Consider the following 14,209-nt stretch of genomic DNA (forward strand, 5'->3'; position numbering starts at 1 on the left):
CAGTGGGGGCAGCGGCAGCAGCACCAACCCCATTGAGAACATACAGTGAAGATCGCGATCCTCTGGCACAGCTGTGACAGCTGTGGCACAGGAGTGCAATGTTCTCCTATTGAGTTCAATGGAGCTGGCACTACAGACGGCTCCAATGAAAGCAATGGGATGCTGGCAAGCCCTGCAGTGATTGGCTGAGCACTGTGACTAATCAGAGGCAGCACTCAGCTATTGAATGACAGCTAAGAGATGCTTCTGGTTGGTTACAGTGCTCAGCCAATCAGAGGCAGCCCTTTCAGCAGGCAGGGATCTCAAATCGTCGCCTGCTGAAAGCACTTCAGAGCAGTGCAAGGAGAAGACTCGGCTGGATGCGCCTGAGGGGCAGCTGCGGAGAGGTGAGTATATATTTTATATTTGTTACACATTTTAGGGATGATTTTCAGGGAAGGGCTTATATTTAAAGCCCTTCCCCGAAAATCACTGCAGGGCTTGCCGGCAGCCCATTGCTTTCAATGGAGCCGGGTGTAGCGCCGGCTCCATTGAATTCAATGGGAGAACATCGAGCTCCCGTGCCACAGCTGTCACAGTTGTGGCAGAGGATTTCTTCATCCCCGCTGGGAGTCCCCTTGTCACTGGACATTGTGACAATGCTGTCACAGTGTCTAGTGACAAGGGGATTCCCCGCAGAGATGAAGAAATTCTCTGCCACAGCTGTCACAGCTGTGGCAGAGGATCATAATGTTTTCTGTATGTCAACAGGGTCGCCACTGCTGCTGCCGCTGGCTCCATTGACCAAAGGTGAAATCGCTGGATGTGACAGGATCCAGGGGTTTTACATCGGGGGAATTCCCTGCTGCAACTGTCACAGCCGCAGCAGGGGATAGCGGGCAGCGCACTTTATGTGCGCAAAAACGCGGCCAAGTGCGTTTTTTTCAGCGTGATGCCCGCTTTGGTCGTGCAAATTTTTTTAGGCATGTGTTTTTGGGCACAGAAATTTGCATATAAAAACGCTCATCTGACTGAGCCCTAAGGGTTGTTTCACATCTGCATCAAGGATTACGCTTTCCTGCTCTGTTCGGGGAGCAGTAAAGGGGAATCAAAGTGACTGAACGATTCTGACTCTGGACAGAACTGAACAGCGCCGAGGAGACCCCATTGACTATGATAGGTTTTGCCTGCTTACCGCCCAGCTGCCCGGCTTTTGGACAGAAGAAAAAGTGTTGCATGCAGACTGCTTCTACAGGAAGAGATATATAACCCCTACATAGCGCCACTTATAATTGTCATTTACAAACATGTCAAAGGAAATTCTGATCTATTTTCTATGAATATTCACAATTTGTATCATTTTGAGGTAAACATTTATATTGCATTCTTTACTGTTGTCTTTAGAATGATAGTGATACAAATATTTCATGTTTTTCTCCTCTTGCAGCACCTTGTGCACCTATCTGTTCATGGTCAGGATGGTTTAATGTGACTTATCCTTCACATGACAATGGAGGGGATTATGAAACATACCATAATATCAGACAGGCTGGCCACGATATCTGTGATGCGCCATCCCACATTTCCTGCAGAGCAAGACATTGGCCTGACAGGGCACTACATGACCTGGGGCAGAAGGTGACATGTAACATCTCCTATGGGCTCATCTGTAAGAATGAAGAACAGGGTGGTTTTGATTGTTTCGACTATGAAATCCGTGTAAACTGCTGTCGACTGCCGGATACGTGCTTACATACAACCCCAGGACTTAAGTCCAGCACTCCACATATAACAACTCCCAGCAGTGCTGGAACACACACAACCACAAGAACAACAAAGTCCACAAAGTTCAGTGAAACAAGTTCTCCTACTGCTGCCACACCGCGCTCCTCATCTACACATGGGACTTCCTCCGTAACTTCAGGTAAGTGGAGAATAAGCTGTAAAATATATCCATCATAAACCAATAAACCAAATGTCATTTCATATACTGTATGAGGTAGCATGGCTAGTTGGAAATGAAAGCAAATCATTTCTTTAGGCAACCAAAGCCCAAAAGTTGATCATATGAACACTTTTTCCAGGAGGTGGTGAATGGGCACATCTCTTCTCTTTCACATGATCCCTACCAGCTCAACCAGCAAGGGCATACCAATCTTAAAGGCAGATAATGCTGCTGCTATGGGGCCATTAGAGAGAGAGGACCCATCCCTAGGTGGCCCTATGCCTTCTGCAAGTTGGTGAAGAAACTCTGAGCTTGGACGTCACTCTAAAGAGGAACTGGGAACTGGAAGTGGCATGTGCAAGGGCCCATTTAGACACAATGATTATCGCTCAAAAGCCATTTTTGAGTGATAATCATTGTGTCTAAACCCACAGCCATCGTGCACTTTTCGTTCACTATACGCTCATTGCTGACTTTTAGCTAGCTAAAAGTTAACAATGAGCCTTATCAGTTCTCAGCATGATACCGCTGATACTATTGTTTTAGCTGGTGTGCCACTCAGAGAACACAGCAGAAGTATGCTGTCTTCTGTATACCCGGCTCAGAGAGCTCAGCTGGATACCAGCTGATCTCTCTGAGCACACAGCAGCTGTACACAGAAGACAGCACTCCAGCTGTCTTTTGCATACAGCGGGAGCCTTCATTTAATAATATCTTAAGTAGCTAATTAGCTACTTAACAGCTTATACAAAGTGATCGCTCAAAACTGACACTTAAACTGCCATTTCAGTGAATTTTGAGTGATCATCTTGTCGAGTAAATGCACACAGCGATTTTCTGAGAAGGCTTGAGAAAGGGGTCCTGAGAACCACGAAACGTGTTGCCTGCTGTTTGTTTTATCTTCTAATCAACTAATAAATCATTGAAATGAAGATTTGCTTCATCCAGCTGTTGTCAGGTAACTGGTATGACACCTGGAATTACATTACATAGGGGTGCACTTACTTTTGCAATTAGCAGTGAATAATCAAGTTTTGATCCTCTTACTTTTCCTATTTAGGACCAAAATAATACTTGTGCCAAATTTCATGTTTGTACGACCCCAGAAAGTTAGAGAATTAGATTAGGTACATTACATAGGGGTGCCAATACTTTTGCACTTAGCATTGAATAATCAAGTTATGACCCCTTTAGTTTTCCTATTTAAGACCTAAAGAATGGTCATGCCAAATTTCACGTTTGTACAACACCGGGAAGTTAGAGAATTAGTGCTGAGTCAGTCAGTCATTCAGTCAGTCAGTGAGGTCTTTCACATTATATATATGCTTGTACTTGTATATCAGAAATAATATAGTTGTATTGATTAGTATCATCCTAGTAATTATTCATTCTAGTAAAGTTGCAGTAATTTGGCTAGTATTTGTATTATTTTTTAGTCTTTCAAATATGCAGAATTTATGGGTTTTTTTCATCCCTGCATACAGCCGCTGATCCGAATATGAAGATACCACAGGCAACATCTTTTACTGCTTTGTCTTTACCACAAGGTGTGTATAAAGGAAGAAGAATCTATTACGAAAATCTACATTTGATATCAGTGGCATAGGTATAGGGGTTGCAGTGGTTGCAGTTGCAACAGGGCCCTTGAACCATGTGGCCCAAAGTGTCCCCTTGCCACACTAGTCAGCGAGGTCTGATGTCTCTAGACCCTTCACTCCTGAAACTCTGGTGAGCACTGAATAAACATTGTGATCTACTCACGCTGCTGCATAGAGTAGATCGTAAACAGGTCGCAAAGAGTGAATAGCGCGGCTCAATTCCTCTTCCTGTCTCCTGGCTCTCTGGTGCTCATACCGTACTCTGAGAGGCAGAAGATGAATGGGAGGAGTCAAGCTAGGACTTCTATGACCTTTCAGGTGATATTGTGAGTAAGTAATAAAGTTTATTCAGTGTTCGCCTGCGTTTTGGGTATGGGGATACAGAGGGCAGCTTATAAAATATGAGGGTGTGCGGGGATTCACACAGTAGATTATAATTTAGGAGCATGTAGGGAGATGCAGATTATGAGGATGTGGGGTGATGCACGGGGGGCACTATTAGTATTTGGAGTACAAAGGAGGCATTATTATTGTGGTATAGTGAACAAAGCAGGGCACCAGTGCTAAGGGTAACACTGATAGAGGCATTAGAGATAGCGGCAGGATGGGGAGAGTATACAAAGAGAAGTCATGGCTGGAAGAAGTCCTCATGGCGGTCTGCTCCTAGATAAAGAAGAAAAGGAAAAGTGGACGACTTTAATCAGAGAAGATTACAACTATGCTCACTGACTAACTGTGTTGTAATCACTATCACTGTGTAGAGCTGGTATCTAACTATTACATTGTGACTGCATTACTTAGAGGTACCATATGTAGAGCTGAGCCACTGTATCTAAGCCTGGGGAAGAATCCAGGGGGGAAGATGGGAGTGTGGGGTGGCAAGTTCAACTTTTGCACCAAGGCCCATGAGCTTCTAGCTACGCCTTAGTTTGATATACAAATAGTACAAAATATGACTTTGAAACACTTGAGACATTTTGAGAAGCTGTGTTTATGTGCCTTACAGATGTAGCAAAATTAAGGGTTTTTTCCAGAAACAAATATTATTGATGACCCGTCTTCAGGATAGGTCATTGATAGTTGATCAGCCAGCATCCGCTGCTCCGGCCCCTGTGTAGTGTCTGGCACTTGTAACTGTGGGTGCAGCTCTCATTTAACTCAATAGGTACTATGCCTGCAATTGTAGGCGCCACCTACTATATGGGGCTGGGAAGCAGCTTCCTCTCTGACACCTGTGTATAGTGGCGCTGATAGCAATCAGTTCGATTCCCGGGCAGCAGACCCAGGCCAATCAACTATTGAGGATTTATCCTGAGGACAGGTCATCAATAGTATTTGTGCATGGAAACCCGTTTAGGGCTTTTACCGTCTAGCGTTTTTTTGAAACCCTACGATATCGCTGCGATTTTTTTCAATGGGACTTTCTAGCGTTAAAATCGCAAGTTTGTGCGATGCGATTTTAATATTAGAAAGCCCCCATTGACATTTGCATTTAAAAAACACAGCGATATCGCAGAGTTAAAAAAAACGCTAGTGGGTAAATGTCCTTTGGTTTCAGTGTTTACATCTGAGTTTGTAATCTTGCACAACACATCAGTGTTACAATGTCTGTGATTTGTGAAAGGCCTGTAGATGAACCTTATGCTTTACATGACTATAACTTGGGTATTATGGATCACAAAATATAATTCAAGCTCTTCTAAACCTGTAAACTGTACTTAATGAGCGCTTGTATTATGTACTGTGTGCTACAGGAAGTTGTGTCTTTTGTATATACAGTAGGGTTCAAAACATAGCAGTCCAACATCATTTGCTGATAAATCACTGTTTTTTAGAGGTGATATTTCTACTTAGCAAGTAATTTATGTGTAAAGGCCCATTTACAGTCAATGATTATCAATGAAAAATCGTTCAAACAACGGATGGAACTGGACAGATCCCACTGACTATGATGGGGTCTCCCCGCTTACCACCAAGCTGCCCCGCTTTTGGACAGAAGAAAAAGTTCTGCATGCAGCGCTTTTTCTACTGGTATTTTCGATCTTCTGACGCAGATATGAAACCGACCTTACAGACTGCAAGTAATTTACGTGTAGGTGTAGTAGAATAATAGAAAAAAAAACTAAGGCAATAATAAGGCCGTACGTGCCGCCCATTCTGAAAGGGGAGTTTCCAGAATAATAGCAGTGAGAAGTTAAATTGGTGAAGTCATTAATTGTGTGGAATATCCGCGGTTAATTTTGGCCATTATTTAAGATAGGGAGGGTGGCAAATGTAGCACAAGTTGATTATAGTGCAATTCCTTGTGAAATAGCGGTCACAATAGGTTATTCCAGACATTATTCTGATGAAGGACATATTTTGATTTAAAAGTTGATTGGAGAGGAAAAAACATAGAGAAGTGCAGCAAATTATAGGCAGCTCAGCTAAAATTATCTCAAATGCCTTGAAGTGGCAACTCAAACCTGAAAGACACGGAAGGAAGCAGGAAACTACTGTTCGAATGGATCGAAGAATTGCCAAAATGGTATAGACTCAACCAATGATCACCTCCAGAAAGATCAAAGATCTGGACTTCCAAATGAGCATTGCTACAATCAGAAGATGATTAAGTGAAGTCAACTTACCAGCAAGAACTTTCCACAAAGACGCTTTGTTGAAATAAGACATGTCCTGTTACCATGCGGCAGTTGCTGGTCCTCCCCGGGCGGTGGTGTGCAGGGTCCCGCGGTTGGGACGCGCCCTCCCAGCTTTTTGATAGTTTGCCGGGGGCGTGGGTGCATGGCCAGCATGGTGCTGGTGGCACGCGGCGCCGTACACGTGCACCCGTGAGTGCAGCTGCCGTGCACGAGCTCCCTTTTATTATGTTCTGTTGGGAGTTGGCTGTCTCCCTCTCTCCGCCCCTGGGCGGAGGCTTTTGTTTAAAGGTCGGTCAGAGACTGGCAATCACTGCCAGTTATTGGTTTCCCTCAGTGTGCTAGCTAGTCTGCCTCAGTTGCTATACTTTGCTATTATCCGCCAGGTTTTTCTATCTGCCTCAGTTCTGCTTAGTATTGTTTGTGTTGGTTATTTACATCTGCCTATTCTGTCGGTATTCTACCCTTTCCATCCAGGTACGCCAGCATCCCTTTTTCGGTCCCTAGTGAGAGTAGGGATCGCCGCCCAGTTGCCTGCCTGGGGATAGCCAGGAGTGGAGGCAAGTAGGCAGGGACAGGGGTTGCGGGTGAGATCCAGGGGCTGGCGTATCAAGGGTAATATACCGTAACATGTCCTGAATAGGTTAAAATTTACAAAGGAACACATTGATCGGAAAGGAACACATTGATCGGCCAAAGAAAAATAGCCATCGTTTTGTGTACTGATGAAAGCAAAATTATTCTTTTTGGGCCTAGTGACCACAGACAGTATGTCAGACTACCCCCAAGCACTGAATTGAAGCCACAGTGCACTGGGAAGACAGTAAAGCATGGTGGTATAAAAAGCATTGTGTTTCTCGTTCCATTGTGTTGGGCTTATGTATCGCATACGAGAGATCATGGATCAGTTTAAATATACCAAATACTTGAAGAGATCATGTTGCCCTATGCCAAAGGAGAAATGTCCTTAAAATGGATGTTTCAATATAACAAGAACCCAAAACATACCAGTAAGCGAACCACATCTTGGTTACAGGGTTGAGGTAATGGAATGGCCAGCCCAATCCCCTGACCTCAATCCCATAAAAAAATTATGGGGTGACATACAAATGCTGTTTGTGAGCCAAAACCAAAAAATGCAGAAGAACTGTGGAATGTTTGCCAATCGTCCTGGACTGGGATACCTGTTCAGAGGTGCCAGAAGTTGGTAGACTCCATGCAACACAGATGTCACGCAGTTCTCAGAAACAAAGGTTATGCCACTAAATATTAGCTCAGTAGTTCAAAGGAAAGTGAAATCTTAAACATTTTTTCCCGTTTATACATTACATTTTTGAGTTTTTTTGGAAAAATGCTGCACTGCTATTTCTTGAAGAGCCCAAAATTCCTTTTTTTTAAACTTTCTGTAAAGGATTAACACAAACGGGATACATTTAGTTATTATTTAGTATTTCTAGAGTATTTGCATTTATGAAATTAAAAGTTATTATAATGATCTTGCCCTATATTTGCTTTTCCAAACTGACTACCATTCCTTTTGAACAACTCTGTACTAGATATCAGAGCTAATTTATGTCTTTTACAGACCGCAGAGCTACCACTAAGAAAACCACCATAACATCTCCGACAAGTGAAGCTGACACAGTACCTGGACCCACCCAATCCTCAACTACTGCAGATACATTTACTCCACTTATACCATCTCCTTCTACTACAGAAATCACAATTTTACCAACTCCTCCTCCTCCTACTAATACCTCTACTATACCACCTAAAACTTCCACCACAAGCTTACCTCCTACGGCTTCAAGTGCAAGTACAGTGGTTTATACTCAAAAGCAAGTCATTACTACCGAAGGTAGTCTGACTAGCATATCTACTCCTAAAACAGCAAGTAAATCTACTTCTAAATCTGCATTAACATCAGCCACTACTACTTCTACCACTAAATCTATCATAACTGCGACTACAATATTACTCACAACTAATGAAACTTCATCGACCACTGAAGCTCATAAAGCCATCTCCATTGCATCTACAACAACCACAAATGTTGATGGAACCACTATGGCTTCCTTGACTTTCTCAACTACAAGTAAGGGTACAAATAAACCTACCAAATCTACACCAATCACAACAGAGGCTACCGGTGCCACCAACACATTTCCTTATACTACCGGTGAAGTTACAATACTAAACAACTCTACTAAAACAACTGCGACTAGTTCTACTGCATCGTCTATGGCCACAAGTAACGTCAGAACTATTTCTACACCAACTGAATTGAAGCAAACCAGCAATATATCTCCTACTATTACTACCTCTACCAGTAATCCATACCCGAACACTCTGCCTGTAGTTCCTACTGCTATAGCTACAGCAACTTCATCTTCTACTAATCCAACAAAACCCATAACCTACCAATCTACGAAAACGATGCCAACCTCAACTACTAAATCTACTTCAAGACTGACTACACAAGCTACCTCAACTAGTAGCTCCCAAGCTACTACATCAGGAAGTATGAGCCATATGCCATCTACTATACTTATACAATCAACCACAGAGAGTACTATCAAGAGCACAATTCCTCGTTTAATAGGTAAGTCAATCTAATTCATGACATGTTGATGTTTTTGAACATTCCTGTTGCACATTTTTATTATTATGCATCTACTATGTCTATCACATTTTGGATTAACTTTACATCAATGTCATAGTTATGGAAAATATAAAATTGTTGCAAAGTTGGAAATATTAAAATACCTGAATTTATTTATGTGCCTTTTACTCTTATTTGACAGATAGCACTACATCATCTATAACTACAACTAGTTCACTGAGGACGACAATGCCACAGACATCCACTGTCCACACTATTAGCGAAACATCTCCTACCACTAGATCAGTAATCACGTCTTCTCCAGTACCGACTACTGTAAAAGAGACAAGCTTCTCATCTGCTGCAGTGTGTGTCTGCGTGTATAAAGGAACTACTTTTTCCCCAGGTAACTTTTTTCGATATCTCCAGAGGGTTTGATATGAGCAGGTGAGTCTGTATTACCAGCCGGGTTGGATCCCGCTCCGAGAATTCTCATAGTGGGATGCGGACCCGTGGTGTTGCAGAGACCTGTGGCTTACTTGCTCCCGGCGTCTTCCGTCTCCTGCTATGCGCCGGCTGCCGGCCAGCTGGTGCGTGCGCAGGGCAGAGCCGTCCCGTCACCACTGACATTTCTGTGTGGGCCTCTGCGAGACTGGCAGAGAAAGAGAGCATGCCCCGATTTGTTTTCCGCGTGTGATTTCACGTGGAAAAATCGCAGCCGTCTGCATAGGATTGCGTTTTGTAATGCAATCCTATGCAGGCGGGCACGGGTGGAAATTCTGCGGAAAATCCCGTATGCAGGGTGCCAAATGCTGCTGAATTTCCAAGCAGAGGGTCCACACAGAAATTCAGCATGAAATCCTCCCCGTCTGGATCCCCTCCTTTCGGGTTTTCCTTATTCAATGCAAATGGTGATATATACGTTAGGGTTTATTCAGACAACCGTATATTGGCTGGGTTTTCACGCTCGGCCGATATACGTTGTCTCTCTCTGCAGGGGGAGGAGGCTGGAAGAGCCAGGAGCAGTGCTCTGAGCTCCCACCCCCTCTCCACTATTTGCAATGGGGCGGGGCGGAGCTAAGTGCCGGAACTAAAACGTTAGGCTGCTGAGACGGTTTAAAACGGGCCCGGCAGCACAAAAAAGACCTAAAATGTGCTAGCTGATGCATGAGAGCATGTGACCGTCCTCTACTCAGAGTGCAATCACGTCATCCTCTTGCAATGTATCTATGCATATGCTCGGGTGCAGGAGCCATTAAGCCCCATTCAAATGGGTGTATTTACACACGCAAAATGTGCGCCTCCAAAATACGCAGAGAATAGAACCCATTGATTTCAATAGGTATTGTTCTCACGTACACATTTTTCCTGCGTAATTTTTTAGCACAAGAAAAAATGCAGCCTGCTCTGTTTTCCTGCGCAGTTGTGAACCAAACTTCCTCATTGAAGTGAATGGGGATACACAAATGCGCACACAATACGCTAAGAAATGAAGAAACACTGCATAAATGCGCAGAAAAAGAATACATCTGGAACTAATTAGCCATTTCAATCAATGGTGCGTATTGTTTTGCGTATTTTACTGTATGCGTTCCACAAAAACGCTGCTCTGTGCTCATATTTTACATTATGTATACCTTCCTGTGCCATCCAAAGCTTTTATATATACAATCCGAAGGGTAGCTCCACCCATTTTTTCTCTACATGCTTCTAATTAGCAATTGATACAATTCAGATTTTTGCAAATCATTGTTCCAATATTTCTCGAGAAATATGCGTCTTACTACAACAGACGTGAGAACTGACAGGTCCTCTTCGCATGTATATATTTTCGGCCAAGACTACATAATTATCACTTCCTATTAACATATTTGTGTATTTAACCCCCAGGAGAAATAATGACAGTAAGCGAAGACATCTGGTGCCACCAAGTCATTTGTAGTATGCAATGCAAGCTAAAGGTGAACAAATGGCTTTGCTCCACATCTGTTCCAGCATTGCCATCAACACCAGATACTTCACCCACATCACCGCGGATGACTTCCACAGCATACAGCACAGCACCCAGTCGCGGTAGCGTTATATATGACGTCACATCTAAAATCGATGGTTGTTCATTTGAGCCATTTCGAAAGGTTGGTACATGTAGAAATTAACTAAGCGGATAATTGCTGACATGTTCCTGAATACCCCAGTCATGGCTGATTCTATAGAGCGGTGTTTCCCAATTCCAGTCCTCATAGTACCCTAACAGGTCATGTTTTCAGGATTTCCTCAGTATTGATGTAATTATTGTCAGACATTACCGCAGGTATTCTCACTATAGGATATCCTGAAAACATGACCTGTTGGAGGCGCTGAGGACTGGAGTTGGGAACCACTGCTATAGAGATTTACAATCCACCTCTACATGGCACTGGTGGCACTGGTGGCAGTGGTGCTGGAAGCTCACCACTATAACCAGTGATGTGGATTTAGTAGCCAAATACTGGGATGTCACATCATCCATGCAGCAGAGTAAACAGAGAGTGGCAGGAGACATTTGTCACGAAAGCAGTACACAATTTGAAGGTTACATCAAACTTTCTGAGTGATTTTAATCCATGAGGCTGGAAAACACCTTTAGTAATGATATGGATATTTAACATAAGAATATCTATCATTATAGATCATCACCAACATAGAAAGGGGTTCTTTACTGTAAGAGCAGTTAGACTGTGGAACTCTCTGCCTGAGGACGTGGTGATGGCAAAACCCTTAGAGGAGTTTAAAAGGGGACTTGATGTCTTTCTAGAGCAGAAGGATATTACAGGATATAAATCTTAGGTTATTTGTTAATCCGGGTATACAGGCAGGTAGGAACTATTAGGGGTTGATCCAGGGAACAGTCTGATTGCCATTAGGGAGTCTGGAAGGAATTTTTTCCCCAAAAGGGCTAATTGGATTCCGCTCTTGGTTTTTTTGCCTTCCTCTGGATCAACAACACAGGAGGATAAACAGGCTGAACTAGATGGACATTGTCTTCATTCAGCCTTACAAACTATGTTACTATGTTATATCTATATATATATATATATATATAAAGACGAAAGCCCTCACTGACTGACTGACTGACTGACTGACTGACTGACTGACTGACTCACTGACTGACTCACTGACTGACTCACTGACTGACTCACTGACTCACTGACTGACTCACTGACTGACTCGCCAAAAGTTCTCCAACTTCCCGATGTTGTAGAAACATGAAATTTGGCACAAGCATAGATTATCTCCAAAATAGGAAAAGTAATTGGGTCCCAACTCGATTATTCAATTCTAGCGCAAAAGAATTAGCGTCCAAATTTTATGTACGGAATTTAATTCTCTCACTTCCTGGTGCCATAGAAACTCAAAATTTGGCAGGAGCATTGATTATGTCATAAATAGGAAAAGCTAATGCGTCCCAACTTGATTATTCAATTCTTTGCGCAAAAGAATTAGCGTCCAAATTTTACGTACAGAATGTAATTTTCTCACTTTCCGGTGTCATAGAAACGTGAAATTTGGCACGAGCATTGATTATGTCATAAATAGGAAAAGCTAATGGGTCCCAACTTGATTATTCAATTCTATGCGCAAAAGAATTAGCGTCCAAATTTTACGTACGGAATGTAATTCTCTCACTTCTTGGTGTAATAGAAACTTGAAATTTGGCATGGGCATTGATTGTGTCATAAATATGAAAAGTTAATGGGTCCCAACTCGATTATTCAATTCTATGCGCAAAAGAATTAGCATCCAAATTTTACGTACGGAATGTAATTCTCTCAATTCTTGGTGTAATAGAAACTTGAAATTTGGCATGGGCATTAGAGATGAGCGAACGTACTCGGTAAGGCCGATTTCACAATCAAGCACCGCGATTTTCGAGTACTTCACTACTCGGGTGAAAAGTACTCGGGGGCGCTGTGGGTGAGCTGGGGGTTGCAGAGGGGAGTGGGGGGGAGAGGGAGAGAGAGCTCCCACCTGTTCCGCGCTGCTACCCCCCGCTCCACCACGCCACGCCCTGCCCCCCGGCGACCCCCGAATCTTTTCACCCGAGTAGTGAAGTACTCGAAAATCGCGGTGCTCGATTGCGAAATCGGCTTTACCGAGTACGTTCGCTCATCTCTAATGAGCATTGATTGTGTCATAAATATGAAAAGTTAATGGGTCCCAACTCGATTATTCAATTCTAAGCGCAAAAGAATTAGCGTCCAAATTTTACGTACGGAATCTAATTCTCTCACTTCCCTCTGTCGTAGAAACATGAAATTTGCCATGAGCATTGATTATGTCATAAATAGGAAAGGGTAATGGGTCCCAACTCGATTATTTAATTCTAGCGCAAAAGTATTAGCATCGAAATTTTACGTACATAATCTAAATCTCTCACTTCTCAATGTCCTAGAAACATGAAATTTGCCATAAGCATTGATAATGTCATAAATAGGAAAAGTTATTGGGTCCCAACTTGATTATTCAATTCTAAGTGCAAAAGAATTAGCGTCCAAATTTTACGTATGGAATCTAATTCTCTCACTTCCTAATGTCATTTTATATAAAGGAAACGTCGCATGGTTGCCTCCCCGTGGTGTTTCCTGGGTAACGCAGAGAACTATGCAAAATGGTGAACATATGTTTTTCCTCGGTATCTCTAAAGTAACCATGACTTCATAGGATTTTCCGTGTGAACACCAGATAAACACCAGTACCAAATTAACTCGGGCGAAGCCGGGTATATCAGCTAGTATTATATAAGTCTATTGGGCATATTATGGAGAGAAACATGCTGATTTTGTCATGTATTTGCTGCAGAATTGCTAAATCAGCAGTCGTTTCTCAGCAAATACATCTAAAAATTCACGTTAGGTCCTTTTAGACGAGTCAATTATCGTTTGAACGCGTAAGTGTTGTCACCATTAACTAATTGGCTCTGGTGCAGCCTGTTTATACAGACAGATGCATCTTTGGTACGTTCAAACGAGAATCATTCAGTCTTTCAAATTAGCTGTATAAGTGAATGAGAGTGAATGAACGATAGCTGTTTACAGCAAACGATAAGCGAATGAGCCAACGATGATTTTTATGCCTGCATAAAATGAATGATGAACAAAAAGTGAACAATTATCGTTTGTCGTTGGCCGTGTTTAGACCAAATGATTAGCATTCAGGTTCGCTCTTTGAATGATTTTTGGAATGATAATTGTCCCATCCAACAGCACCTTTAGATATTCCGATTTTTTTGGTGCAGATTTGTCAGTGGTGACATTTTCCATCATGTGTGAAGTCATGCTTCCACTATATGGGTATTGACTTAATATGGGCACTGTGTTTGACACTGTCCAGGAACATTATAGTGCTTTGAGAAATGTAGTGTATACTGTAATATAAAATAACTCCCCGACTTCGGCTGTTTATTGGACTT

The 14,209-nt window shown here is 42.6% G+C and overlaps 1 protein-coding gene across 1 annotated transcript in view; it reads left to right on the plus strand.

Annotated features, from left to right (window-relative positions):
- Positions 1-14,209, plus strand: part of LOC136581727 (mucin-2-like) — a gene marked incomplete at its 3' end in the record, with an annotated part of 97,314 nt that overhangs the window by 69,721 nt on the left and 13,384 nt on the right. The window contains exons 28-30 of the mRNA XM_066582351.1: positions 7,744-8,760; positions 8,963-9,166; positions 10,651-10,895. Coding sequence (XP_066438448.1) covers positions 7,744-8,760; positions 8,963-9,166; positions 10,651-10,895 — 1,466 coding nt within the window. The remainder of the gene's footprint in view (positions 1-7,743; positions 8,761-8,962; positions 9,167-10,650; positions 10,896-14,209) is intronic.

This window comes from Eleutherodactylus coqui, chromosome 11 (genome assembly GCF_035609145.1).
Source record: "Eleutherodactylus coqui strain aEleCoq1 chromosome 11, aEleCoq1.hap1, whole genome shotgun sequence".
NCBI lineage: Eukaryota > Metazoa > Chordata > Amphibia > Anura > Eleutherodactylidae > Eleutherodactylus > Eleutherodactylus coqui.